This window comes from Saimiri boliviensis, chromosome 17, assembly GCF_048565385.1.
Source record: "Saimiri boliviensis isolate mSaiBol1 chromosome 17, mSaiBol1.pri, whole genome shotgun sequence".
Classification (NCBI taxonomy): Eukaryota; Metazoa; Chordata; class Mammalia; order Primates; family Cebidae; genus Saimiri; species Saimiri boliviensis.
The window spans coordinates 67710096-67736747 of NC_133465.1; the positions used below are offsets into that span (position 1 = coordinate 67710096).

Below are 26652 nucleotides of genomic sequence, written 5' to 3' on the forward strand. Positions count from 1 at the left end.
ATCGGGGCGGGGCCTGGCCTGAGCCCCGCCTCGCTCCGCCCACCAAGTTTAAAAGGGGCGGAGCGAGGCGGGGCTCAGCCTATATAAAGGAGCGGGACGCACAGCCCCCAGCTGTAGACGGCGCGATGGAGGTTTCCGGTGGTGCGGGTCTTCCGGGCGAGGCTCCTTGGAAGAAGATGTCTGCAGAGGTGGGTGGATTGCAGGGAGGGACTGAGGCGCTGGGGTGGCGTTAACTTATTGATTAGATGGGAAGATTCTAAGAAGGAAGCTTAGAAGCCATGTAGGCCACACCTGTGGGAGTGCTGAACGCCTAGGTTAGTGTGTGCCAGGTCCCCAGTGCTTGGTCACCACGTTGTCTTTTGCCTTCTCCTAGAGATTTATGTTAGCCTGATTTTCAGGATAGAGAAAATTGAAGTCCTGGCTTTGCTAATAATATCCGTAGAGCCAGCTAGGCGCGGTGGCTTACGCCTGTAATCCCAGCGCTTTGGAAGTCCAATGTGAGTGGATCGTGAGGTCAGGAGTTCGAGACCAGCCTGGCTATCATGATGAAACCCGGTCTGTACTAAAAATACAAAAATTAGCCAGGCGTGGGATGTGCACCTGTAATCTTAGCTACTCAGGAGGCTGAGACAGGAGAATCATTTGAATCCAGGAGGTGGAAGTTGCAGTGAGCCGAGATCACCATTGCACTCCAGCCTCGGAGCCTGGGTGAAAGACCGATACTTCGTCTAAAAAAAAAAAAGAAAGAAAGAAAGAAATCCGTAGACCCGCAGGAGGTTAGGGGCCAAAGTTCTGGACCTTGATCTGAGGTTACATAATGTTTTTGGGTCTGTACTTATATGGGAAAGGCTGAAGGAGACAGAACAGAACAGCTGTGGGGTTAAAAAAAAGAAATACCCAGGCCGGGCGCGGTGGCTCAAGCCTGTAATCCCAGCACTTTGGGAGGCCGAGGCGGGTGGATCACGAGGTCAAGAGATCGAGACCATCCTGGTCAACATGGTGAAACCCCGTCTCTACTAAAAATACAAAAAATTAGCTGGGCATGGTGGCGCGTGCCTGTAATCCCAGCTACTCAGGAGGCTGAGGCAGGAGAATTGCCTGAACCCAGGAGGCGGAGGTTGCGGTGAGCCGAGATCGCGCCATTGCACTCCAGCCTGGGTAACAAGAGCGAAACTCCGTCTCCAAAAAAAAAAAAAAAAAAAAAAAAAAAAAAAAAAAAAAAGAAATACCCGTTAAAAAAGAAAAAGAAAAATCCATTGCATAATCCATCCTGATCATAAATAACAGCAACAAAGATGATGGTAGTGATCACAGAGTGTACCAGGCAGGGCTATAAGGACCTTACAGGTAATAACCTTTCCAGATACAGATTGGAAGAATCTGTTCTTTGGTTCTCGTCCTGGTCTGGCTGTTTTCCCATGTACTGCTTCTGTTCTGTGACTGCTCTCGGCATGCCTCCTACTACAAACTACTTTATGGTTATGTGGGAGGATTCTACAAATCAGCACTAAATGCGTCAGTGCGGCTCCGACTACAATACCTATATGATTATACAGAAAGAGTATATGGATCTAAATATGCTAGATATAAGTACTAAGTATGATTATATAAGCTAGATATATGTAAGCAGCAAGTTATACTTCAGGCACTAATTCTATAAACTAATATGTGATTATGTATAAAGGATTATATAAAGGAAATAACTGAGTAATAACACTGCAAACTAAGATATTCTTCAGGCACTAATTGTGCCTGGGGTTTGCACAGCTCTCTTTCCTCGGTGCCCATGTGGCGGGTTACCCACAGGCTGCCAGCTGGCTAAGGGCACAGCTGTCACTGGTATACCTGTAGACCAGGCGTCCCCAAACGTTTTACACAGGGGGCCAGTTCACTGTCCCTCAGACTGTTGGAGGGCCGCCACATACTGTGCTCCTCTCACTGACCACCAATGAAAGAGGTGCCCCTTCCTGAAGTGCGGCGGGGGGCCGCATGCGGCCCGCGGGCCGTAGTTTGGGGACACCTGCTGTAGACCATGAATCCAAGGGCATCTTGGAGACCTTGGGATACTGGGGAGGGGGCTTCTAAGGCAGAGAGGAGCAGGGAGGTGGCGGGGGATACACTATTGAGAAGGAAATCTTACGGAACCCCGTGTCCTTGTCCCACAGGAGCTGGAGCACCAGTACCTCCCTAGCCGATGGGCTGTCCGACTGGGAGCGGAGGAAGCCTTGAGGACCTACTCACAGATAGGAATTGAGGGTAACGCTGTGACCTCTCTGTGGCCGCATTGGGTGGCCTTTAGCATGTGGCAGTGGTTCAGAGTGCTGGAGGTGTAGGGGCTGCACTGACTGCACCACCTGGGCCTCAAGGGCCATTTCCCACGTAAACCCCCTGCTCAGGAGCAAGTGCCTGGGACCCCTTGCTGCAGGGACCAGTGGAGGCAGGAGAGGTCCAGGGAAGGTCCATGGCTCAGTTGACCACGCCTGGCCTTTCCTGCTCGGCCAGCCATGCCCAGGCCCCTAAGTCTGCATGCTGTGGTTGGCATAGGGAGGTGAAGTGAGTAGAGGAATATTCCTCCTCCACTACTGAATGTGGAATGAGGTCACTATTCATAAAAAGCAATACTTTGGGAGGCCACAGCGGGCATATCACTTGAGGCCAGGAGTTCAAGAACCAGCCTGGCCAACGTGGCAAAACCCCATCTCTACAAAAAAATACAAAAATTAGCTGACACCTGTAATCCCAGCTACTCGGAAACCCAAGGCATGAAAATTGCTTGAACCTGGGAGGCAGAGGTTGCAGTGAGCTGAGATTGCATCACTGCGCTCCAGCCTGGGTAAGAGTGAGACCCTGTCTCAGGGGGGGAAAAAAAAGCAATGAAGTCTTTTTTTTTTTTTTTTTGAGATGGAGTCTTGCTCTCTTTCCCAGGCTGGAGTGCAGAGGCATGATCTCGGCTCACCACAACCTCCGCCTCCTAGGTTCAGGCAATTCTCCTACCTCAGCCTCCTGAGTAGCTGGGACTACAGGCACGCGCCACCATGCCCAACTAATTTTTGTATTTTTAGTAGAGACGGGGTTTTGCCATGTTGGCCAGGATGGTCTCAATCTCTTGACCTCGTGATCCACCCACCTTGGCCTTTCAAAATGCTGGGGTTACAGGGATGAGCTACCGAGCCCAGCTTTTTTTTTTTTTTTTTTTAAAGAGGAAATCTCGATCTGTCGCACCCAGGCAGGAGTGCAGTGGTTCGATCTCGGCTCACTGCATCCTCTGCCTCCCAGGTTCAAGCGATTCTCCTGCCTCAGTCTCCCAAGTAGCTGGGATTACAGGTGCCCACCACCACGTAGAGAAGGGGTTTTACCATATTGGCCAGGCTGGTCTATAACTCCCAACCTAAGGTGACCCGTCGTCCCCTCCTCGACCTCCCAAAGTGCTGGGATTACAGGTGTGCCCTGCCTTTTCTTTCTTTCTTTTTTTTGGAGACGGAGTTTCACTCTTGTTGAGGTGGAGGCTACAGTGAGCCCAGGTTCAAGTGATTCTCCTGCCTCAGCCTCCCGAGTAGTTGGGATTACAGGCATGTGCCACCATGCCTGGCTGATTTTGTACTTTTAGTAGAGATGGGGTTTCTTCATGTTGGTCAGGCTGGTCTTGAACTCCTGACCTTGTGATCCACCAGTCTCGGCCTCCCAAAGTGCTGGGGTTATAGGCGTGAGCCACCGCGCCTGGACTTTCACCTTTTCTTTCTTTAAAGAGATCTGGACTGGGGAACCTGTAAACTAGTGAAGTCTTAAGGTACATTTCTGTCTCTGCCCTGTGTCTGCAGAGTGCTGCACCACCATTTGAACACTTGGTAACGCATCTGTGCTGGGATGGGGAGCTGACCCTGACGCGGAAGTGTGGGTGAGGAAGCAGCCAGCTATGCCTGGCCAATTGGCTCCGCTGCAGCAGGCTCAGCACAGCCTTTCAGAGGCAGCTGCCTTGGCTCCTGGGCTTGGTGGTTTTCTAAACAGAGAAAACCCAGGAGGAGGAACAGACTTGTTAGAAGTGTGTTCCAGCACATTCCACCATCCTCCTGTCTCAATAGATTGGGGTGGAGCTGTTTCCTGGGCTCTTCATGGTTCCTTGCTGTGCCCAGCTCTGTGCCAAATTCATCTATTTGCTCAATAAATATGAGTGTGGCGAAACATACAAGAGCCAGAAGCAAACCTGTTTGCCTGTCCTAATTGTCTTGAGAGATAAAGAGCTATCCCTATTGAGAAACGAAGTCAGATGTAAAAAGCGCGCTTGATTGAACTTTTAAAGGAAAAGATTTTTTAAAAAGAGAGAGAGAGCCAGGCACTGTCACGAACGCCTGTGATCCCAGCCTTGCGGGAGGTCAAAGCAGGAGGATCCTTTGAGGCCAGGGGTTTGAGAGTAGCCTGAGCAATATAGCAAGAACCTACTTCAACAAAAAATTTACAAATTAGCATGGCGTGGGTAGTGTGCATCTCTAGTTCCACCTACTCGGGAGGCTGAGGTGGGAGGATGGCTGCTGCCCAGGAGTTCAAGGCTGCATATTTCTTTATGTATTGGTTATTTATTTATTTATTTATTTTACGAGGCAAGGCCTTCCTCTGTTGCCCAGGCTGGAGTGCAGTGGTTTGATTTTGGCTCACTGCAGCCTCCACCTCCTGGGTTCAAGCAATTCTTGTGTCTCAGCCTTGCGAGTATCTGGGATTACAGATGCCCGCCGTCATTCCTGGCTAACTTTTGTATTTTTAGTAGAGACAGGGTTTCACCATCTTGGCCAGGTCTTGAACCCCTGACTTCATGATCCACCTTCCTTGGCCTCCCAAAGTGCTGGGATTATAGGTTTGAGCCACTGCGCCCGGCCTACACTAGCTTTTAAATTTGTTTTACTGTGACCCTCCAGTCTGGTCAACAGAGTGAGACTCTGTATAAAAAAAAAAAAAAAAAAAAGAAAAGAAAAGAAAGAACTGTCCCCTTTAAACACTCACTCCCATCCTCCCTCCCCTTGCCCCTAGCAACCACCGTTCCACTTCTTGTCTTTATGAATTTGACTTCCCTAGGGACCTCATTTAAATGAAATCATGCAGAATTTGAACTTTTTTTTTTTTTTTTTTTTTGAGATGGAGTTTCGCTCTTGTCACCCAGGCTGGAGTGCAATGGCGCGATCTCGGCTCACCGCAACCTCCGCCTCCTGGGTTCAGGCAATTCTCCTGCCTCAGCCTCCTGAGTAGCTGGGATTACAGGCACACGCCACCATGCCCAGCTAATTTTTTGTATTTTTAGTAGAGACGGGGTTTCACCATGTTGACCAGGATGGTCTCGATCTCTCGACCTCGTGATCCACCCGCCTCAGCCTCCCAAAGTGCTGGGATTACAGGCTTGAGCCACCGCGCCCGGCAGAATTTGAACTTTTGTATCTGGATAAAAAATATATACAGCATTTTGCTAACTGTAAAATGTATTTTTACTAATAATTTCTAACGCTGTGCATGGTACTAAAAACAGGACTGTCAGGCTGCATGTGGCAGCTCACGCCTATAATCTCAGCACTTTGGGAGGTCAAGGTGGGGGATCACTTGAGGTCAGGAGTTCGAGACCCGCCTGGCCAACATGGTGAAACCCCGTCTCTAGTAAAAATACAAAAATAGCCAGGCATGATGGCACATGCCTGTAATCTCAGCTATTTGGGAGGCCGAAGTAGGAGAATCGCTTGAACCCAGGAGAGAAAGCTTGCAGTGAGCCAAGAGCGCACCACTGCGCTCCAGCCTGGGCAACAAGAGTAAAACTCTGTCTGAAAAAGAGAGAGAAAAAAAATTATTTCTAACCCAAAGCAATTGAAAACAGGTACTCAAACAAGCACATGTACACGTGTGTTCATAGCACGATTTCCTCATAACTTGAGTTGTAAATAACAGCAACGCAGTGTTCGCCTTAATGAGGGCGGAAGCTTGCCGTAAGGTTGGTTCTGGGGTGTCTTGCTGAAGCCCTGCTGCGTTCTTGTCCTGGGGTTCATGGCCTGGAGGGCCCTCTGTGGGGGCATGAGTCACTTCATTCTCTGTCACTGCACCCCAGCTGTCCTCTCCTAGAGAGAGGCAATTTCTCTTTCTTGGGGTCAGTAGAATTCTTTTTTTTTTTTTTTTTTTTTTTTGAGACGGAGTTTCGCTCTTGTTACCCAGGCTGGAGTGCAGTTGCCTCCTGGGTTCAGGCAATTCTCCTGCCTCAGCTTCCTGAGTAGCTGGGATTACAGGCACGCGCCACCATGCCCAGCTAATTTTTTTGTATTTTTAGTAGAGACGGGGTTTCACCATGTTGACCAGGATAGTCTCGATCTCTTGACCTCGTGATCCACCCGCCTTGGCCTCCCAAAGTGCTGGGATTACAGGCTTGAGCCACCGCACCCGGCCAGTAGAATTTTCAGTAGCTAAGGAGGCTTCTGCCTGATAATGAACACCTGAAGCTGCTTGGTTGTAACTGCTATTCCATTTAGAACATACATTTCAGGATGTTTTTCTTAGGTGTAGCACGACATTAATCTAGTCCATTTATATGCTTTAAGAACTCCTGTGTTAATTAAATCTCGACCTTCTGATGAGCCTGTGAGGCGCATCGTCTTCACACTGTGCTGGAGGCAGGGTTGTTGGCAAACCCCCCTGGAGGACGGCTGGCAGTGGCCTTGGAAGGACAGAGGCGTCTGCCTTTTGACCCAGTATTCCACCCCTGAGAGTGTGCCCTACAGATGCTTGCAAGTGGTGTGGTGATGCGTGTACAAGGCTGTTCACAGCAGGGGTGTTGGTGGTGGCATGGCCCGGGAGGCTGCCCAGGTACCTTTCAGCAGAGTATAGGTGGCAGGTCTGCAGCCCTGGGGCTTATCAGACACCAGTGCTGCTGGCACCTTGATCTTGGACTTCCAGTCTGCAGAACTGTGAGAAGATAAAATTTCCGTGGTTCTAAGTCTCCAGCATCTGCGGTATTTTGTTACAGCTGCCCAGGCTGACTTAGACAGGAACCCTGGTGGATGTGAGCGTGTTATAAGCAGCTCGCATGTGGGGCTGTCAGGAGTCCGAGTAGAAGCTGGAAGAGCCTAGAGAAGCATCTGCTGCCTTCCAGGGAACAGGCCAAAGGGGATCCGACCACAGCAGACTCGGTGCAGGTGGGGAGGAGACTCTAGGCCCGGGACAAGCAGTGGAGGGGAGTCCAGGGATCTCCTGATGATCAGATATTTGAGAAAGAGAGGAGGCTGGGTCCGGTGGCGCGCACCTGTAATCCCAGACTTTAGGAAACCGAAACAGGAGGATAGCTTGAGCCCAGGAGTTTGAAACCAGCTGGACAACATAGCAAGAACTGGTCTCTACAAAAAAAAATTTTAAATTAACTGGGTTGGCTGGGTGCAGTGGCTCACACCTGTAATCCCAGTACTTTGGGAGGCCAAGGTGGGCGGATCACCTGAGGTTGGCAGATCACCTGAGGTCGGGAGTTCGAGACCAACCTGACCAATATGGAGAAACCCCGTCTCTACTAAAAATACAAAATTAGCCGAGTGTGGTGGCACGCGCCTGTAATCTCAGCCACTCAGGACTCTGAGGCAGGGAATCACTTGAACCCAGGAGGAGGAAGTTACAGTGAGCCAAGATCACGCCGTTGTACTCCAGCCTGGGCAACAAGAGCAAAACTCTGTCTCCAAAAAAGCAACAAAAACTAGCTGGGTGTGGTGTTGCATGCCTGTGGTCCCATCTACTTGGGAGGCTGAGGTGGGAGGACCACTTGAGCCTTGGAGTTCGAGAACAGCCTGGGCAACATGGCGAAACTCTGTCTCTACAAAAAATACAAATATTAGCCAGGCGTGGTGGCATATGCCTGTAGTCTTAGCTACTCTGGTGGCTGAGGTGAGAGGCTTGTTTGAACCTGGGAGATCAAGGCTGCAGTGAGCTGAGATGGCACCACTACACTCCTGCCTGTGTGACAGAGTGAAACCATGTCTCAAAAATAAAAAGTGAATTCAAGAGTTAAAGACCAGCCTGACCAACACCATGAAACCCCATCTCTACTAAAAATACAAAAACTAGCGGGCGTCAGGCACAATGGCTCACACCTATAATCCCAGCACTTTTTGGCGGCCGAGGCAGGCATATCATACAAGGTCAGGAGTCCGAGACCAACCTGGCCAACATGGCAAAACCCCATCTCTACTAAAAATACAAAAAAAAAAAAAAATTAGCCAGGCATGGTGGTGGGTGTCTGTAATCCTGGCTGAGGCAGGAGAATTGCTTGAACCCAGGAGGCACAGATTGAAGTGAGCGCAAATTGCGCCATTGCACTCCAGCCTGGGTGACAAGAGCAAAGCTCTGTCTCAAAGAAAAAAAAAAATTAGCTGGGCGTGGTGGCGGCCCCCCATAGTCTCAGCTGCTTAGAAGGCGGAGACAGGAGAAGGCCTGAACCCAGGAGGCGGAGGCTGCAGTGAGCCGAAATTGCGTCACTGGACTCCAGCTTGGGTGACGGAGCAAGACTCCATCTCAAAAAAACAAAAGAAAAACCACACAAGGCTTTTCGGTGAAATGCCCCCTCCTCCTCCCTTTCATCCGCCCAGTTCCCCTGGCCCCCCAGCCACTGTTAGTAACATGGACATAGACTCCCCTCCCTTTCATCCAAACGGCCCTGTAGTATACACATTTCCACCCTGCCAATTTCACTTCGTATTTCTGGGTGATGTTTCCTCATCTATACATAGAGAGCTTCTTGTCGGTACACAGGGAGCCCTTCAGGGGCAGTGGCTGGTAACTTGGGTGCTGGCAAAACAGGTTTTGCAACCTCACTGGTGTTATGCTAAGGCAGCTTCCTGCCTGGGTTTGGCACATGGCGGCTTCCCTTCAATTTCCCTCGCCTTTGATCCATCCAGCCAAAGTGGAGACGGCCTGCGTTACAGTTCTGCATGCTGGCATAGCTGCCATTCCCACATGCTGGCATAGATGCCATTCCCACATGCTGGCATAGATGCCATTCCCGCATGCTGGCATAGACGCAATTCCTAGGAGCGCTCAGTCCCAGGCTTCTTTCTTCCTCTGCTGTATTTACCCTTCTGGAGTTGCAGAATGAATCATTCACCCGAGGGAAGCACAGGCCTTTTTTTCTAGGCCTACTGTGGCCACCAAGGTTGGGGACCAGGGGGCCTCCAGGGACAGGGATCCCAAGTTGCAGGGTAATACACTGAGCCCTTTCTGAGATGCAGGTTCTACAGGGAGCTGGATTCCACCTCTTTTGGGGAGATCAACCCAGCACCCCAAGGGTCCCCCGATGGTACCTGAACACAGCTGTGAGGAGAGGGTGTCTGGATCCTAGGGGTACAGGATGTGAAAAGTGGGGCATGGACCTGCACGATGGGCCCCAGAGGCCTTAGGTCTCTGCTGACTAGCTGGAATTCTGAAAAGTGTGTTATGTAAAACATTTAGCATATGCAGTGCCAAATAAAGATGACCCCTACCACAACACCGAGAAAAGAGACATGTCCAAATCCTAACCCTGGGAACCTGTATCCTTATTCGGTGTTTTCTTGTTTCATTTTGTTTGAGGCATGGTCTCACTCTGTCGCCCAGGTGGGAGTGCAGTGGTGCGATCTCAGTTCACTGCCACCTCTGCCTCTGGGTTCAAGTGATTCTCCCACCTCAGCCTCCCTAGTAGCTGGGATTACATGCACCCGCCGCTTCGCCCAGCTATTTTTTGTATTTTTAGTAGAGATGGGTTTTCACCATGTTGGCCAGGCTGGTTTTGAACTCCTGACCTCCGGTGATCTGCCCACCTCAACTTCCCAAAGTGCTGGGATTACAGCGCCCCCTGGTATTTCCTTATTTGAAAGGCCATCTTTGTGGGCGTTATTAGCTAAAGTCAAGTCATTCTGGGTTAGTGTGGGCCCTAAATCCCGTAACTGGTATCCTGCTACGAGACAGAAGAGGGAGGGGCACACAGGGAGGGGACCACGTGAAGACAGGCAGAGGCAAATGGGGTGATGTATCCACAGGCCTAGGAATGCCTAGAGCCACCAAGAGCTGCAGGAGGCAAGGGAGGATCCTTCCCTAGAGGCATGTAAGTGTGGAGTCAAGTCCTGCTGAAGAGTCCTCGCAAAACCACGGTTCACTGGTTGACAGGCGTCAGGACCAGAAGTCTTCTTTCCATGGGAGGTGTTCAGAGCTAAAGCTCACACATAACTTCAGGGAGCTTTCGGCGGGAAGGTTTGTACCCGAGCTGAAATAGAAGCTGCCGCCACCTGAGCTTGTGTTAACAGCAACTTGTTCATTTCTGTGACAGCTACCGTGAGGGCCCGGGCCACCTGGAAGAGCCTGCTGCACGTCCCCTATGGAGATGGAGACGGGGAGAGAGTGGACATCTACTTTCCCAACAAGGCGGCTGAAGGTGGTCAGTGAAGGGGCCGGGGGTCCCGGGGCTGGGGGTCCGGAGGCAGAGCTCCGCAGGGCCGGCCCCGCCCATGTGCCCCCTGCTTGGTTCTGCAGGCCTGCCTTTCTTCTTGTTCTTTCACGGAGGATACTGGCAGAACGGAAGGTGAGTCGGGGGATGTGGATGGTGCAGTGCAAAAGAGATGTCCTGGGGGACTCCTCTTCCCAACAACTGCCGCAGCTGGGTGGCTTCCTGCAGGCAGGTGTCTCGCGGAGCGGGAGGGCGGAAGTCTGAAGGCAATGTGGGCAGGGTTGGTTCCTAGGAAGGCGGCTCTAAGGAGGATCCTTCCTGCCTCCTCCAGCTTGCAGTGGCCACAGGCCGTCCTGGGCTGGTCTGCATGGCTCCGGCCCCTGCTGCCATTCATGTGTGATCCTCGTGTCTCAGATCTTCCTCTCCTTTTTTTTTTTTTTTTTTTTTTTTTGAGACAGAGTCTCACTGTTTCCCAGGCTGGAGTGCAGTGGTGCAACCTCAGCTCACTGCAACCTCCGCCTCCCAGGTTCAAGTGATTCTCCTGCCTCAGCCTCCTGAGTAGCTGGGATTACAGGTACCCACCACCATGCCCAGCTAAGTTTTGTATTTTTAGTAGAGACAGGGGTTCACTGTGTTGGCCAGGCTGGTCTTGAACTCCTGACCTCAAGTGATCCACCCACCTCAGCCTTCCAAAGTGCTGGGATTACAGGCGTGAGCCACTGTGCCCAGCCTCCTTTTTTTTAATGAGGTCATATTCATAGGTTCTGAGGGTTAGGATTTGGACATCTCTTTTGAGGGGACACAGTTCAACCCACTACACCCAATGAGAAGCATGTTCAGCCTCCTGTTGAATCAAGGGAAGAGCCAGAGTGACCAACCACTGTCCGGTTTGCTTGGGACTAAGGAGGAGTTTCCCAGAACGTGGGGTTTTCAGTGCTTTAGGGGAAAAAAAAAGGGAGTCCCAAGTAAAACTGGACAGTCAGCCACTGTAAGACAAGCAGTGGGAATCTGGGATCTTGGCAGACCGTGCTGTTCTCTAGGACCTTCCTACAGAGTTGCCTTCAAGCTTGTTCATGTTAATGGCTTACAGTTAATGACCAGGAGTGGTGGCTCATGCCTGTATCCCCAACACTTTTGAAGGGTGAGGCGGGCGGATCACTTGAGGTCAGGAGTTCGAGACCAGCCTGGCCAACATGGTGAAACCCTATCTCTACTAAAAATACAAAAATCAGATTAACGTGGTGGCGTGTGCCTGTAATCCCAGCTACTTAGGAAGCTGAGGCAGGAGAATCACTTGAACCCAGGAGATGGAGGTTACAGTGAGCCAGGATTGTGCCGCTGCACTTCAGCCTGTGTGAGAGAGCAAGACCCTGTCTCAAAAAAAAGCTTAGAAAAAGCTTATATTTATTGCCCACAGAACTCTCTACACTGCTAGTCTTTAATTCTCAAAACAGTTCCCTAAGAGAGGGAACATAATTGCCCCTATTTTATAGATGAGGAAACCACGCTTAGAAGTTACATAAATTGCCAGGCACAGTGGCTCACACCTATAATCCCACACTTTGGGAGACGGAGGCAGAAGGATTGCCAGGAGTTAGAAACCAGCATGGTCAACATAGCAAGACCCTCAAGACCCCCACCTCTACGAAAGAAAAAATAAATTTGCTGGGCGTAGTGGTGCACATCTGTACTCCTGCTTGGGAAGCTAAGGCAGGAGGATCCCTTGAGCCCAGGAGGTCGAGGCTGCAGTGAACCATGATCATACCATTGCACTCCAGCCTGGGCGATAGAGCGAGGCCCTACTGCTTAAAAAAAAAAAGTTACATGAAGTCTCCCCAGTGTCCCATAGCTCGCATGCGATGTGGCAGGGAGAGAGCCTGTCCTCATCACCGTGTCACGCGGGGCTGGAGAGGGGTGATGCCGTGTGTGGACGCGACATCTGGCAAGTGGTGTGTTCAGGATGCAGGAAGCAGGACAGTGGCCAGGTCGCCTCCAGCCTTCACGTCTGTGCCTCTCTCTGCAGTAAGGACCAGTCCGCCTTCATGGTCGACCCACTGGCAGCACAGGGAGTGGCCGTGGTGATAGTGGGTTATGACATCGCCCCTAAAGGTAATAGGGGTGGCTGCGCAGGTCCAAGAGCCATGGGCTTTAGGGGGCCCGAGAGCCCCTGACCCGGCTTATCCTCTCTGTGCAGGCACCCTGGACCAGATGGTAGACCAGGTGACCCGCAGCGTCGCGTTCGTCCAGAAGCGGTATCCAAGCAATGAGTGGGTGTTGCCAGCAGAGTTTCTTCCTGTCGGACCCTGCTGGGTGGGAGAACAGTGGAATCAGTCCTTTGGACACAGCCAAGCTGCCCCTCTGGCCTGTGGAGCAGAAGGCAAATTGGGACAATTTGAGGTGGGCCTGGTGTTGTGTGGAAACTGAGTGCAAGTCCAGCTCTCTGCTCTGACCCATCCCAGGGGAATTTACCTGTGTGGACACTCAGCCGGGGCCCACCTGGCCGCCATGATGCTCCTGGCCGACTGGACCAAGCATGGAGTCACGCCCAACCTCAAAGGTTTCCGGGGGGCTGCAGCCTGGCTGGGCAGCCTTCATCTCCCACGGGCCTTGGGGTTTGGCCCAGCTGCCTGAAATCCTCCCAGCTGTGAGTGGCTTGACCGCAGGGCTCTGAGCCCTGTGAGCCAGGCCTTCTCTGCTTCCTGTGTGCCCCCTCCCCTGCCCCTGCCCCTGGCTTGCTCTGCCTGGAGCCTGGCCCTGTGACAACTCTGCACCTTCACAGGCTTCTTCCTGGTGAGCGGAGTCTTTGACCTGGAGCCTATGGTGTATACGTCACAGAACGTTGCTCTCCAGCTGACCCTGTGAGCCACTCGCCCACCAGCAGCCCTGGGTCACCTGGAGACTGTCTTGTCTCTGTCCTGACCCCCGTCTACTCCCTGCCCCAGGGAGGACGCTCGGAGGAACAGCCCCCAGCTGAAGGTGGCCCAGGTGCAGCCGGCGGACCCCGCCTGCCCTGTGCTGGTGGTCGTGGGCCAGTTCGACTCCCCCGAATTCCACCGACAGTCCTGGGAGTTTTACCAGGTACTCCCAGGACAGGTTTGTGGCCAGAGGTTGAGGGTCACGTGAGCTCATTATTTTCCTCTTTCTTTCGCCCAAGTGGACAAGACTGTCCATCATTTATTCAGCACATAATGAGTGAACCCTGACCTGTGCTGGGCATGGCCCCAAGCCCTGCCCCGCCTCCCGCCACAGCGCAGGCCCCTCCTCCTGTCTCTCCTGCCCAGACCCTGTGTCAAGGAGGGTGGAAAGCCTCGTTTGAAAAGCTCCGCGACGTGGATCACTTTGAAATCATTGAGATTGTGACCCAGAAGGACAGCACGCTCACCCAGGTGGGGCCTCATCCCTGGCCTTCCTCAGCCTTTTCATGGTAGACAGCATGGGTCCTGTTGGAGCCCCTTAGATGTGCAAACCAGGCCAAGTTCAAGACCAGCCTGGCCAACATAGACAAACTCCATCTCTACTGAAAATGCAAAATCTTAGCCAGATATGGTGGCACGCGCCTGTAATCCCAGCTACTCAGGAGGCTGAGGCATGAGAATTGCTTGAACCCAGGAGGCAGAGGTTGCAGTGAGCCAAGATTGTACGTCCAGCCTGGGTGACAAAGCAAGACTCCGTCTCAAAAACAAAACAAAACAAAACAAACCTGAGAATCTTAGAAAGACAGAACCTAAGAAAAACCACCTTGTTTTTTTTTTTTTTTTCTTTTTTTGAGAGACAAGAGTCTCCTCTGTTGCACCCAGGCTGGAGTACAGTGGCAAAATCTTAGTTCTTTGCCGCCTCTTGGGCTCAAGTGGTGAACCTGCCTCAGCCTCCCAAGTAGCTGGGACTACAAAGGTGTGCCACCATGCCCTGCTAATTTTTATATTTTTTATAGAGATGGGTCTCTCTATGTTCCCCAGGCTGGTCTTACCTTTTTTCTTTTTTTAAAATCTCACCATATTATACCTCTAGCCAGGCTGTCTTGAACTCCTGACCTCAAGTGATCTTCCTGCCTCAGCCTCCCAACGTGTTAGGATTACAGGCATGAGCCACTGCATCCAGCTCCATTCCATTTCCTTCATCAAATTCCTGCCAAGAGCTGCTCCATTTCTGGGGCTTTTGTGTCTTCTCTTCCTGTTCCAGATTATCTTGAAAACAATCTTCCAGTAGTTCTGACAATACCTGGAGCCTGGTCCACATGCACCCCACCTTGGGAAGCCTCACCACAGAGCTCTCAGAGCTGAAGCTGATGATTTGAGTTTTCCCCAGCACCCAGGAGAGCCTTGCTGTGTCTGCCTGCCCGGAAACAGTCCATTCTCACTGCTGGGACACTCGTAAAAATCTCCAGATCCTCCCTCTTTCCAGCCGGGATGGAGCTCTAGGGAGGATCCAGGGAAGTGAGTCAATGCTCTGAGATGCTGGAGCCGCCTCTTAGCCTCGTCTGGCCCCTTGTCTGCTGCCAGAACGTGACTTACCTCCAGCGTTCTTGTATGACCCACAAGCTAAGAATGACTTTGCATTTTTAGATGGTTCATAGTCACAAAAGAGTATTATTTCATAACATGTAAAAATTATATCAAACTTAAATTTCCATGTCGATAAATAAAGTTGTATTGGAACCCTGCTCAGTTCATTTATGTATTGTCTAGGGCAGCTTTTGAGCTGCCGGGTATTGCTGAGTGGTGGTGACAGTGACCTCCTGGCCTGTAGTGCCTGAAGCATTTTCTTTCTTTTTTTTTTTTTTTTTTGAGATGAAGTTTCACTTTTGCTTCTCAGGCTGGAGTGCAATGGTGCGATCTTGGCTCACCACAACCTCCACCTCCCAGGTTCAAAAAATTCTCATGCCTCAACCTCCCGAGCAGCTGGGATTACAGGCATGTGCCGCCATACCTGGCTAATTTTTGTATTTTTAGTGGAGTTGGACTTTCTACATATTGGTCAGGCTGGTCTCGAACTTTCGATCTCAGGTAATCCACCCACCTCGGCCTCCAAAAGTGCTGGGATTACAGGTGTGAGCCACCGAGCCCAGCCTTGGTATTTCCTATCTGGCCCTTTTCAGGAAAAGTTTGCTGACCCCTGGGTAAGGGCTTCCCCAAGCCAGCCTTCGGCTTCAGCCTCCTCTCTGCTGTGTCCTCTATCTCCCTGACATTTGGGTCTGTCCCTCAGTGTCCTGTGGTCTCAGCATTGGGGCCAACGCCTTGACCTTGACAGGACAATGCCACCTACATGTAGGACAAGCTTCCTCTGCACCCTGAGGGTGGTGTGCACGTCCCAAGGAGCTGGCTACATCCATCCACCACCCACCTGAATACACCGCCTCTTTCTCCCATGCCAAATAACATTCAAGAATTTCCACTGTGGGCTGGGCATTGTGGCTTATGCCTGGAATCCCAGCACTTGAGGCCGAGGCAGGTGAATCGCCTGAGGTTAGGAATTCAAGACCAGCCTAGCCAACACGGCAAAGCACTTTCTCTACTAAAAATACAAAAATTAGCCAGGCGTGGTGGCAGGCGCCTGTAATCCCAGCTACCTGGGAGGCTGAGGCAGGAGAATCACTTGAACCCAGAAGGTGGAGGTTACAATGAGCCAAGATTGCGCCCCTGCACTCCAGCCTAGGCAACAGACTCCGTGTCAGAAAAAAGCAAGTAATTTCCACTGCGTCTGTGCAGCAAACCATCATGACACACGTTTCCCCGTGTAACAAACCTGCATGTATGCCCTGGAACTTAAAGTTGGGAGAGAAAAAAATTAGAACTTCCACTGTGGCATTATTGAGTATGGCAAAAAAAAAAAAGAGAAGAAACAGTCTAGTGTTCGTTGGGGAATAAATGCATCCAAGCAGCATGAAACCCTGCAGCCATTACAAAGAGATCTGTGTTTACCATGTGGAAAACCGCCAAGATCCACAGAGCTCCCTTACCCATGGGGCTTCGCTCCAAGACCCCCTGAAACCATGGATAATACTGAACCCTGAATACGCTGTTTTTTCCTATATGATAAGTTTAAACCTATGACGAAGTTTAATTTATAAATTAGGCAAAGAGTAGATGAATATTCCTTCTAAGAGATTAATAATAACTAAGAAAATAGAACGATTTTAACAATATACTGTGAAGCCAGGCACGGTGGGTGGCTTATGCCTGTAATCCCAGCACTTTGGGAGGCTGAGGCGGACGGGTCACCTCAGGTCAGGAATTCGAGACCAGCCTGGTCAACATGACCGAACTCTGTCTACTAAAAATATAAAAATTAGCCGGGCATAGTGACGGGAGCCTGTAATCCCAGCTACTTGGGAGGCTGAGGCAAGAGAATCACTTGAACCTGGGAGGCAGAAGTTGCAGTGAGCCAAGGTCATGCCATTGCACTCCAGCCTGGGCAACAAGAGTGAAACTCCATCTCAAAAACAAAACAAAGCAAAACAAAACAAAATTTATGTGAATGGGGTCGCTCTCTTTCTCTGAAAATATCCTTTTCTGGCCGGGTGCAGTAGCTCACACTGGTAATCCCAGCACTTTGAGAGGCCGAGGCAAGTGGATCACCTGAGGTCAGGAGTTCAAGACCAGCCTGGAGAAACCCCGTCTCTACTAAAAACACAAAAAATTAGCTGGGAATAGTGTTGCATGCCTGTAATCCCAACTACTTGGGAAGCTGAGGCAGGAGAATTGCTTGAACTTGGGAGGTGGAAGTTGCAGTGAGCCTGTATCGTGCCACTGCACTCCAGCCGGAGTGACAGAATATATATATATATATATATATATATTTTTTTTTTTTTTTTTTTTTTTGAGGTAGAGTCTTGCTCTGTCACCAGGCTGGAGTGCGGTGGTGAAATCTCGGCTCACTGCAACCTCTGCCTCCCGGGTTCAAGTGATTCTTCCACCTCAGCCTACGGAGTAGCTGGGACCACAGGTGCGTGCCACCACACCCGGCTAATTTTTTTTATATTTTTAGCAGAGACGGGGTTTCACTGTGTTGGCCAGGATGGTGTCGATCTCTTGACCTTGTGATCCACCTGCCTCGGCCTCCCAAAGTGCTGGGATTACAGGCTTGAGCCACTGTGCCCAGCTATATTCTCTTTTTTTTTGAGACAGGGACTTGCTCTGTTGCCCAGGCTGGAGTGCTAGTGGCCTAGTCATGGCTCACTGCAGCCTTGACCTCCCAGGATCAAGTGATCTCCCACCTCAGCCTCCTGAGTAGTTGTGACTACAGGTGCATGCCTGGCTAATTTTTTTTTTTTTTGAGATGGAGTTTCACTCTTTTTGCCCTGGCTGGAATGCAATGGCAGGATCTCAGCTCACTGCAACCTCTGCCTCCTAGTGTTCGATCAATTCTCATGCCTCAGCCTGCTGAGTAGCTGGGATCACAGACGCCCACCACCACCCCTGGCTAGTTTTTTGTATTTTTAGTAGAGACAGGGTTTCACTATGTTGGGCCAGGTCTCGAACTCCTGACCTCAGGTGATCCACCTGCCTCAGCCTCCCAAAGTGCTGGGATTACAGGCGTGAGCCACCAGGCACAGCCTTGCCTGGCTAATTTTCTTTTTTCTTTCTTTTCTTTTCTTTCTTTTCTTTTTTTTTTTTTTTAATAGAGATGGGGTTTCACCATGTTGGCCAGGATGGTCTTCATCAACCTCTCATGATCCGCCCACCTCGGCCTCCCAAAGTGCTGGGATTATAGGCGTGAGCCACCACACCCAGCCTGCCTGGCTAATTTTTAAAATGTTTTATAGAGATGGGGTCTCACTGTGTTGCACAGGCTGACCTTGAACTCCTAGGTTCATGTGATCTTCCCTCCTTGGTCTCCCAAGGTGCCGAGATTACAGGCGTGAGCCACCGCCCTGGGCTGGGAAATACTTTTTTAAACCAGGGCAGTGTGAATGTGAAATGCCAATCGAGGAAAGATCTGTTCGCCTGACGTCCTGTTTGATCCTGGGTGACAGGATAGCACCTACTGACCTGGGAAGAAGCTGGGCCACTCTCCAAAGGCGGTAGGAGGTGGAGGGGTGAGCTGAAGGCAAGGAGAATCTAGAAGATGGGGAACCTGGAGACGGGCTGCCTAGCAGGGCTCGGGGTTGACACCCCCACAGATACAGTTCTGTTCACTGGGGCTCAAACATAAGAGGAACCCAACTGTTGTGGGAGGAAAAGACCCTTCTGCCCTTTCAAAACAGTGTTCGTTCCCTCACAGCCTTCTCTCATATAGGAAGCCGCCACCGCAGGCATAATTTGTCCAGTGGATGATATGCAAATATTTCATGCACCTGTGGATCACAGGAATGGTATGTACTCGGTACGCACTGATCTTGGGGTGGAAGGAAGAGGGGAAAGGAAGCAAAGACCCACACTTGCATGGGATATATACACATCAGGGGTGGGCGTATGTTTACATACCCGGATGGAGAGGAAGAGCGAGGGAGAGAAAAGGTGGGAGAGGCAGAGAGAAAGGAAGACAGAAGACGGAAGGAGACAGGGAGAGAGTGGGGAGGAGAGAGGGAGGAGAGACTGAATGTTAAAGGAACTAGTCAAACGTAAACAGAAAATCTGGGTGGAGGGCGGATGAGTATTCTCTGTACTCTTCTTGCAATTTTCCTTTATTTAAATTGACGTCAGGCCAGGCATGGCGCTCACACCTGTAATTGCCACACTTTCGGAGGCCAAGGCACGCAGATCACCAGAGGTCAGGAGTTGCAGACCAGCCTGACCAACATGGTGAAACCCCATCTCTACTAAAACTACTAAACTTAGTTGGCCATGGTGGCACATACCCGTAGACTCAGCTACTTGGGAAGCTGAGGCAGGAGAATCACTTGAAACCGGGAGGCGGAGGTTGCAGTGAGCGCAGGGGGGTTGCACCACGGCACTCCAGCCTGCGCGCCAGAGTGAGACTCAGCTTCAAATAAATAAACATCAAAATAAAGTTACAAAAAAGTCACTACATTAAAGAATGGGGACACGTAGGGGGTGGAAACAGCAGGCCTGTGTGGAGCTGGAGGTCTAATAGGGCCAGGCCTCATCTCTGGCCAGAAAACCAGAGAAGCGAGCGGACGTGAGAGGTCCCCACCTCTAATGGCCAGCTCCGGAAGTGACTCAGAACACCCTGTTCCAAAGCAGAGGACACACTGATTTGTTTTTTCTTTTGGCTGTCAACAACAATTTTTTTAAAAACATAGGCTGCAGGACTTACTGTTGGAGGGATGCCCTGCTTTGCAGAGGGAAAGGAGGATTTGCCCTGAGCACTGGCCCCCATGCTCCACTGGGCTTTCCCCGGCTCCCTTGTCTTCTCATCATGTTGGTGGTGGCCCAGTCCCTGGCCCCTGGCTCCGGAAGGCGGCTCTCCTGGAAACCCAGGTCGTGTGGTCAGTGACGTCTGCCAGGACAGCGATGTCAGCTGCACCTTCCCTGTCCAGTTGTCCTCACGCCCGTCTGGGGTGGTTGCTTTTTGTAGAGGTGGCGTCCTGTAAAGCCCTGCTGTCTGACTTGTGCCGGGCAGGCCTGTCGTGGCCCTCTCTGGTTCTCTAACACTGGAAGCAACATGTGGGTCTGTTCCTTGCACCTGATTTCACTTTCTGGCTCCTGTGCCTTCCAGGTTCCTGCCAGGGGCTCCACTCCCTGTTTATCCACCCAAAAAATAACTGGCTGCGGCAGGAGTGGGCAGACTGATGGACAGAACCCAGATCGTTGAAACATGTCCCAACCCATGAAGGAACTTTGGAAAGTGACGGAGGTGGTGTTTCTTTTCTTTTTTCTTTTATTCCCAAACTGGAGTGCAATAGCACAATCTCAGCTGACTGCAACCTCCGCCTCCCGGGTTCAATCGATTCTCCTGGCTCAGCCTCCCGAGTAGGTGGGATTACAGGCATGTGCCACCATGCCTGGCTAATTTTTGTATTTTTAGTACAGACAGGGTTTCACCATGTTGGCCAGGCTGGTCTTGAACTCCTGACCTCAGGTGATCCACCAAGGTGGTGTTTCAAACCTGTTATACAGGCCGGACAGGGTGGCTCATGCCTTTAATCCCAGCCCTTTGAAAGGCCAAGATGGCAGATCACTTGAGCCCAGGAGTTTGAGACCAGCCTGGGCAACGTGGCAAAATCCTGTCTCTACAAAAAATACAAAAATTAGCCAAGTGCGACCCAGCTACTCAGGAGACTAAAGTGGAAGAGTCACTTGAGGCGGGGAGGTGGAGGTTGCAGCGAGCCAAGATCACACCACCTCACTCCAGCCTGGGCAACAGAGGGAGATCCTGTCTCAAAAAACAAAAACAGAAACAAAACCCATTGTACAAAGCTGGCTATTGAATGAACTGGCCAGAGCTTGGAAAACATAAATATGAACCGTTTTACTGCCGTGATTGACACTCTTCCCAGAGGGGTCAAGTTCTCAACATAAAAACCAAAACCAGGAAAAACCAGAAGGCATCTTCACTGAATCAGTCTTTCTTTCTCTCTTTCTTCCTTTCTTTCTTTCTCTCTTTTTCTTTTTCTTTCTTTTCTTTCTCTTTCTTTCTTTTTCTCTTTGTCTCTCTTCTTTCTTTCCTTCCTTCTTTCTTTCTCTCTCTCTTTTTTCTTTCTTCTTTCTCTCTCTCTCTCTCTCTCTTTCTTTTTTGAGACAGAGTCTCCCTCTGTGGCCCAGGCTAGGGTGCAGTGGCACAATCTCTGCTTACTGTAACCTCCGCCTCCCGGGTTCAAGCGATTCTCCTGCCTCAGCCTCCCGAGTAGGTGGGATTACAGGCACCCTCCACCATGCTCAGCTAATTTTTGTATTTTTAGTAGAGACAAGTTTCACCATGTTGGCCAGGCTGGTCTTGAACTCCTGACCTCAAGTGATCCACCTTGGCCTCTCAAGGTATTGGAATTACAGGCATGAGCCACAGTGCCCAGCCTCAGTATCTTTTATAAATCATCTTGGAATGGACAAAGTCCTTCTAAGCAAGATAAAAGCAAGACCGACCAGAAATAGAAAACGAAAATCAGAAAGAAACAGTGATGACTATGACAGCATAAAGATTTAAAACTTTTGGCCAGGCAAGGTGACTCACACTTGTAATCCCAGCACTTTCAGAGGCTGAGGTGTGCAGATCACCTGAGGTCAGGAGTTCAAGACCAGCCTGGTAAACATGATGAAACCCCATCCCTACAAAAATATAAAAATTAGCTGAGCATGATGGTGGGTGACTATAACCCCAGCTACTTGGGAGGCTGAGGTGGAAAAATCTCTTGAATCCAGGAAGCGGGGTTTGCAGTGGACCAAGATCATGCCTCTGTACTCCAGCCTAGGTGACAGAGTGAGACTCCGTCTCAAAAAAAAAAAAAACCCTAAAAGCCTGGGCACAGTGGTTCACGTGTGTAATCCCAGCATGTTGGGAGGCCGAGGCAGGCAGATCACAAAATCAGGAGTTCAAGACCAGCCTGGCCAACATGGTGAAACGCTGTTTCTACTAAAAATGCAAAACTTAGCTGGGCATGGTGGTGCATGCCTGTAGTCCACTACTCAGGAGGTTGAGGCAGGAGAATCGCTTGAACCTAGGAGGCGGAGGTTGCAGTGAGCTGAAATTGCACCACTGCACTCCAGCCTGGGTGACAGAATGAGACTCCGTTAAAAAAAAAAAAAAAAAAAAAAAAAGATTTTAAACTTTTGCAGGAAAGAAACCACACCACAAAGTCAAAAGGCAAATAAAAAACCAACACAGAGGGGTGGGGATGAGGGGGAGAGGTAAAGCAAATTCCCTTCTATATAAAAACCCATACGAAGCAGTAGGAAAACCATTAGTAATCCAACAGAAAAGGAGGCAAGGGACTCCCAGGAATGGGCAATTCACAGAAATTAAGTGACCGATGAACTTGAGAAGAGGTGACCAGCCTGCCTTTTAAATAAAGAGAAACAAGTTAAACACAGGTTGTTTTGTTCTCTCAGACTGGCAACGATCAAAACATTTTGAAGAACTCTCAAGCATGGACTTGACCTTTTCATGGTGACCAGGGAGACCTTTGACTCTGAAAATTCAGCAGCCAATAGAAGCAGTTCAACCTCACACCTCCCTGTTGTCCTGTTTGGGTCTCTGTGTTTTCCTTGCCCTCATTCCCCCTCTCAACCTTGCTTCACAAAACTGCTCACAATTTTGTGAATTAAGCTGAGAAATAAATTCAAGCTACTAATTTGTCATCTAATTCATAACGATTGTTCCTGGTAGAAATGAACAAAACAAAATGTATGTGATAACAGCTAAAAATGTACATAGTAAATGTCTTTGCAAAAGCTGATATGAGCCTCAAGGATTTTTTAGCTACTAAATTTAGATGTTAAAAGTTTGACTCCAGCCGGGCGCGGTGGCTCAAGCCTGTAATCCCAGCACTTTGGGAGGCTGAGGCGGGTGGATCACGAGGTCAAGAGATCGAGACCGTCCTGGTCAACATGGTGAAACCCCGTCTCTACTAAAAAAAATACAAAAATTAGCTGGGCATGGTGGCACATGCCTGTAATCCCAGCTACTCGGGAGGCTGAGGCAGGAGAATTGCCTGAACCCAGGAGGCGGAGGCTGCGGTGAGCCGAGATCACGCCATTGCACTCCAGCCTGGGAAACAAGAGCGAAACTCCGTCTCAAAAAAAAAAAAAAAAAAGTTTGACTCCCAGACAATCAGAACTTGGTAGAGATAATGTAGAAGGCTCAAAATAGCAGAAGATATTATTGATAAATAATAATTGATATTGCCAAAAGCTGACCTATAAATTAAATATGTGTTACAAAATCTTGGCTGGGTGCAGTGGCTAAGGCCTGTAATACCAGCACTTTGGGAGGCTGAGGTGGCTGGATCACCTGAGGTCAGGGATTCGAGACCAACCTGACCAACATGGTAAAACTGTCTCTACTAAAAATACAAAATTAGCCGGACACGTGACGCACACCTGTAAAAACTCTGTCTCAGCTATTTAGGAGGCTGAGGCAGGAGAATCACTTGAACCTGGGAGGCAGAGGTTGCAGTGAACGGAGACCCTGCCATTGCACTCCAGCCTGGGCAACAAGAACGAAACTCCCATCACACACACACACACACACACACACAAAAAAAAAAAAAAAATGCCAGGCACGGTGGTGGCTAATACCTGTAATCCTAACACGTTGGGAGGCTGAATCAGAGGGATCACCTGAGGTCAGGAGTTCGAGACCAGCCTGGTCAACATAGTGAAACCTGTGTTTACTACAAATACAAATCTTGGTGGGGCGCGGTGGCTCACGCCTGTAATCCCAGCACTTTGGGAGGCTGAGGGAGTTTGAGATCAACTGGCCAACATAGTAAGACCCTGTCTCAATTAAAAAAAAGAATTAGGCCGGGCGCGGTGGCTCAAGCCTGTAATCCCAGCACTTTGGGAGGCCGAGGCGGGTGGATCACGAGGTCGAGAGATCGAGACCATCCTGGTCAACGTGGTGAAACCCCGTCTCTACTAAAGATACAAAAAATTAGCTGGGCATGGTGGCACGTGCCTGTAATCCCAGCTACTCAGGAGGCTGAGGCAGGAGAATTGCCTGAGCCCAGGAGGCGGAGGTTGCGGTGAGCCGAGATCGCGCCATTGCACTCCAGCCTGGGTAACAAGAGCGAAACTCCGTCAAAAAAAAAAAAAAAAAAAAAAAAAAAAAAAAAAAAGAATTAATACACAAATGAAAATGGAAAAACACAATAACCTTTCTTTCTCTTTCCTTCTTTCCTTCCTTCTTTTCTTTCTTTCTCTCTCTCTCTCTCTCTCTCTTTCTCTCTTTCTTATCAAGACAGGCTCTCACTCTGTTGTCCAAACTGGAGTGTGGTGGTGCCATCTCAGCTCACTGCAACCTCTGCCTCTCAGGCTCAAGCAATCCTCCTGCCTCAGCCTCCCTAGTAGCTGGGACCACAGGCATGCAATACCATGCCTGGCTAATTTTTGCTTCTTTTTTTTTTTTTTTTTTTTTTTTTGTAGAGACAGGGTTTCACCGTGTTGCCCAGGCTGTGTTGCCCAGGCTGATCTCGAATTCCCGAGCTCAAGCGATCTGCCTGCCTTGACCTCCCAAAGTGCTGGAATTTCAGGTGTGCACCACTGTGCCTGGCCAATAACCTGATCTCTGTTCCCTGTTTTTCCACTCTCAATCTTATACTTAGGTGCCTTTTGACCCCAGGGGAAAAATATCTAGCCATCAGAACTGCCAATAACAGGAAGAATATATATATTTTTTTGAGAATGAAATGTTGCCCTTCATAGCAGATGCTTCAGCATGTTCTCCATGAATGTGGCTACTGGATGTGTTTTGGCATAACCGTCATGTGTTTGGCATGGATAGCACCCAGTTTGGTGTCTTCAAGAAGGCCAACCAGGCGGGCCTCACTTGCCTCCTGCAAAGTGCGAGGAGCTGTGTCCTGGAAGCCCAGATGTGTTGTGAAGACCTCAGCAATTCCAGTGGCGTTATTTTTGGTTTATTTTTGTTTTTTCTTTACTTCAAATCTTTTTCTTTTTTGAGACAGTGTCATACTGTGTTGCCCAGGCTGGAGTGCAGTGGCATGATCTCGGCTCACTGCAGTCTCCCTCTACGGCTAAAGCGACCCTCCAACCTCAGCCTTCAGAGAAGCTGGGACCACAGGTGTGCACCACCATGTGCCACTAATTTTTTTTTTTTGGTACTTTTTGTAGAGATGGGGTTCTCACTATGTTGCCCATGCTGGTCTCGAACTTCTGAGCTCAAGCGATCTGCCCACCTTGGCCTCTCAAAGTGCTGGGATCACAGGTGTGCGCCACCAGTAGACTTCTGAGAATGTCTGAGGTCACGGGCCCAGTACCCGCTCATAAGGATGGGGTTTCTTCACCTTCGGGCAGAAGGCACACACTTGACAGTGGCAAACATTGCTTCCTGGGTGCTTTGTCACAGGTACATTTGTGGAACCGTGGGCTTTGTGGTATAGAGACTGCCTTACCCACCCTTCTCCTTCTGCGGGAGCTTGGGAGCCAGAGGCAGTGCTGGCCTTAGAGAGCGGCAGCCGTAAACCCAGCCCTAAATGTTGAGGATTTACTGCCCATTAGAATGTCCACTAACTTCATAATGTGCATCTCGTTAGTATTATATGTGTAACTCATGTGAATGGTATCAATATAAGAAATAATATTTTTTGTTTACTCTTAGGGGAAAGTCTGGGCAACATAGCCAGACCCTGTCTCTACAAACAAAACAAAAGAAAAGAAAACAAGCCAGGCATGACAGTGGTCCTAGCTACTTGGGAGGCTGAGGTGGGAGGATCGCTCGAGCCCAGGAAGTCGAGGCTGCAGTGAGCCATAATCACACGACTGCACTCTAGCCTGGGCAACAGAGCAAGACACTGTCTCAAGAAAAAGGGGGTGGGGTGGGGGACCAGTTAATAGCTCACAAGACAGTGGAATTAACTGTGGATTCATTTAACCTGACGTCTTTTCCCCAGCGGGTGCAGGACCGAGGGGTGATGCCCATCTGCCAGCATTTCTAACAGGGCAGGTACAGGGAGAGGGGAAGCTGGTTCGAAGCGATGTCAAGAGTGGGGAACACAAAAAACCAAAAACGAATGAGTTTGCAGGCTAAGGGCTTAGCACGAGTGTGCTGGACAGGGGCCGGCTGCTCCTTGAACCCACTACGGGCACTTCAGTCCATCCTCAGCTGTTTTTTGCACGCAGTCTTTGTTTTTTATTTTTCTTTCTTTTTTTATTTTTATTATGAGACAGTCTTATTTATTTATTTATTTATTTAATTTTTGGAAACAGTCTCATTCTGTTGCCCAGGCTGGAGAGCAGTGGTGCAATCTCAGCTCACTGCAACCTCTGCCTCCTAGGTTCAAGCACTTCTCCAGTAATAACTGGGAGTACAAGCGTGCGCCACCACACCCCGCTAATTTTTGTATTTTTAGTAAAGACAAGGTTTTGCCTCGATGGCCAGGCTGGTCTCGAACTCCTGGCCTCAAGTGATCCTCCCGCCTCGGCCTCCCAAAGTGTTGGGATTACAAACTTAAGCCACTGCGCCCGACCTGCACGCGCTCTTTGCAAGAAGTCGAGGAGACGCTAAGTGTGGGCAGGGGCGAGCTGGCGCGGGGTCGCCGGGTGCACAGCTCCCCCGGGGCCGAGCAACACGGCGGGCGGACTACAATTCCCGGCACGCCCCGCGCCGCTCCGCCTCTAATCCCAGACGGCCGCGCGGGGTACCGCCTAAGAGGGCGTGCGCTC

The 26652-nt window shown here is 50.2% G+C and overlaps 1 protein-coding gene across 2 annotated transcripts; it reads left to right on the forward strand.

The window, feature by feature from the left end:
* The first annotated feature begins 80 nt into the window (after positions 1-80).
* AFMID (arylformamidase) lies at positions 81-15077 on the forward strand. Of its 2 annotated transcripts, XM_039475732.2 has the most exons (11): positions 81-188; positions 2166-2256; positions 10301-10408; positions 10504-10552; positions 12441-12526; positions 12612-12684; positions 12877-12974; positions 13197-13275; positions 13360-13495; positions 13699-13803; positions 14597-15077. In XM_039475732.2, exons 1-11 carry the CDS (start codon positions 126-128, stop codon positions 14621-14623), a joined length of 915 nt encoding a protein of 304 aa, XP_039331666.2. In that variant the 5' UTR covers positions 81-125; the 3' UTR covers positions 14624-15077. The 2 variants fall into 2 exon arrangements, with proteins under 2 accessions (XP_039331666.2, XP_039331667.2); XM_039475733.2 differs by lacking the exons at positions 13360-13495; positions 14597-15077 and having other exon boundaries at positions 13699-13802.
* The last annotated feature ends 11575 nt before the right edge of the window (positions 15078-26652 follow it).

Bases quoted from the DNA above. Each gene is read 5' to 3' on its own strand.
- AFMID (XM_039475732.2), top strand. From the start codon at position 126: ATGGAGGTTTCCGGTGGTGCGGGTCTTCCGGGCGAGGCTCCTTGGAAG. The intron at 189-2,165 runs GTGGGTGGATTG...CTTGTCCCACAG, and splicing joins GGAAGAAGATGTCTGCAGAG to GAGCTGGAGCACCAGTACCT. The intron at 10,409-10,503 runs GTCAGTGAAGGG...TTGGTTCTGCAG, and splicing joins CAACAAGGCGGCTGAAGGTG to GCCTGCCTTTCTTCTTGTTC.